Source organism: Trematomus bernacchii, unplaced genomic scaffold (genome assembly GCF_902827165.1).
Source record: "Trematomus bernacchii unplaced genomic scaffold, fTreBer1.1, whole genome shotgun sequence".
Lineage (NCBI taxonomy): Eukaryota > Metazoa > Chordata > Actinopteri > Perciformes > Nototheniidae > Trematomus > Trematomus bernacchii.
Genome location: NW_022987614.1, coordinates 1,976,978 through 1,979,251, shown reverse-complemented (window position 1 = coordinate 1,979,251; position 2,274 = coordinate 1,976,978). Strand labels below are relative to the sequence as shown.

At 38.3% G+C, this 2,274-nt stretch overlaps 1 protein-coding gene across 1 annotated transcript; it reads right to left on the bottom strand.

Moving 5' to 3' along the window:
• Positions 1 to 704: 704 nt before the first annotated feature.
• Positions 705 to 2,274, bottom strand: LOC117483775 (PWWP domain-containing DNA repair factor 3A-like). The gene is made up of 4 exons (XM_034132122.1): positions 2,212 to 2,274; positions 1,172 to 1,307; positions 877 to 965; positions 705 to 762 (listed from the first exon to the last, which is right to left on the bottom strand). The coding sequence occupies exons 1-4, from the start codon at positions 2,256 to 2,258 to the stop codon at positions 705 to 707; spliced, it is 330 nt and encodes a 109-aa protein (XP_033988013.1). The 5' UTR covers positions 2,259 to 2,274.

Here is a 2,274-nt window from a genome sequence, read left to right as displayed (position 1 = left end):
TCTCTTCTCTTGCGTTCGGTCATACCCCCCTTCCCATACTATTATCGGTCAAAATTGGCCGGTGTGTTTTGCACAGTGATATTTCTGGAACCCCTTATCCCATTTTGATGGTTGACATCTCATTTGAACAGTCAAAGCCAGAATAACAGCAGGGGTGAATTTCATTTTATAATTTTGCAATAAGTCAAAGATATGTTTACTGTATATTATAAAAATGCTTGTCATGTAGGCATACTGGAGATGGGAAGGCCATACTGAAGGCTCTGTCCCCGAAGGATCGCAGGTTGGTGCGGGGGGCCAGAGTCTGAAGACCGCAGGTTCCGGGGTAGGGCATGTGGGAATTGTATTGATTTGATACAAGCAAGCCAGTGTTTCATTGTGTACTTTCAACTACAGTATATGGTCCGGCAAGTTCAGCATTCACTGCATTCACTGTGATGAATATACAATAAGACACTGATACCGTTTTCCTCAATGAACATTTATTGAACAGAACATCATGTGGAAAATCAGAGGGGCACTATTCAAGCTGGTCTGCTTAAAAAAAAAAAAATAACCTTTTAAATTGATCCCAACAGTAAAATCAACATGATTTTAAATAAAAATGTAAGCAGCCAGGATTGACCTGCAGGAGGTTAAAGCCTATTTAAAAACTCCTCGGAATCCAAAGCTCTTCGGAATCTTTCACTGGAGTCCTTCAGCCTTTAGTGCACTTCCTCACTCATGTTCTTGGTGAGGTAATGAGAACAAAGTTCCATCTCACTGATAAGACAAGATGGTATAAAGAAGTCATATATGTAATATTATAAATTCACATGCATCAGGGGTTGTACACTTTAAATGGAGAATTGCATTCTCCTCATGTTTCCAGCTTACCTCCAGTCATACTCGGGTCCACATTTATACGTTTCCTTGGCTCTTTCAAGGGAAACCGAGAGTACAGCTGCAAGGGCGTGGACTGTCGCCTGTGTCATGAAGGGATTAAAGCCACACGTTTAACAGTTAGAGTAAAATGTAGACATCCAATAAAGGTTGTGCCATTCTGCAGGTGACAATTATGCCAGACCAATTGGCATCAACATTCTACTGGACATTGACCATGAGTTTAAGTGCAACATATGTAATTTTATATAATGTGTAGTCGACAAATAAAAAGTCAGTGAAATCTAACCTCTGGCAGAAGCACATCCATGACGAATGCCACCTCATCTGTGAACCTTCTCTCCGTCTGTGTCCGGACGGAAGGTGTCCGAGTCCAATTTGTTGAGCTCTGGGCGTGCTCCATCACGGAGTGTTGTGTTGTTTGTCTATAGGTGAATAAAATAGAATACAATTTCAGTGACTTTAATATTGGAAATAGTTAACTCCTTAAACAAGCAGCAATGGACTGGCCTGTATAATCCTATGGGACAAAGCTGGTCATACTTCCTCACTTTCAGAAGGTAACCCTTTAACTGCCAGCGCCACCATTTGGTAGAGCACATTTTGTGTCTTGATATCTTGTTGAAAAAAATAAAAGTTTAACTCCATCTGATTCAGCCAGCTCTACCCTTTTGGTTAACATGTTATGCACAAAACAACCTCTAGATATCACTGTGGTTCAAACAGAAAGCCCTTCAGCTAGTTTAAATCTTTATATATACAGTCTATGGTTTAAATGTCAGGCCTACAGCATGGCCACAAACCCCATCTAAAAACAGAGGCCTGATTGCATCCACCTGGGTTACTTGGCTCTACCCAATAACTATATATCATTTAACTTTAAACCACACTTAAAATAATAATATAATTATACATATGTGCATGTCAGTATAGCAGCTAATACATGTTTTTTTTTTTAAAACATTCAAATGTGAAAGACACCTTCAATGAATATTTAAAACTTACACAAAATCAGATTCTTGTAAAAATGCGAGTACATGCATTGTTCCATCTGTCAAGCTAAAATATATACATATATCTTAGCTCTTAGCTTGACATGCTAACTGAACGAGCATGTTCAGTTAGCATATATGCTAACTGAACGTCGAGCATGTCAAGCTAAGAGCTAAGATATATATATATATATGTATTCCATTCCTTTACATTTAATATTTAAAATACAAATTAGCAAAATAAACACAATTACACTGCGCTAAACAGCCACATCGACAAACAAACGAGAACCTAAATAGTATGTAATTATATCTAAAACCACAATACGTTAATTACCTGTACTCGGTGCGCCATATTGTTTGTCTGTTCTCTGTAAACCTCATGTCTCCTTAAATATCC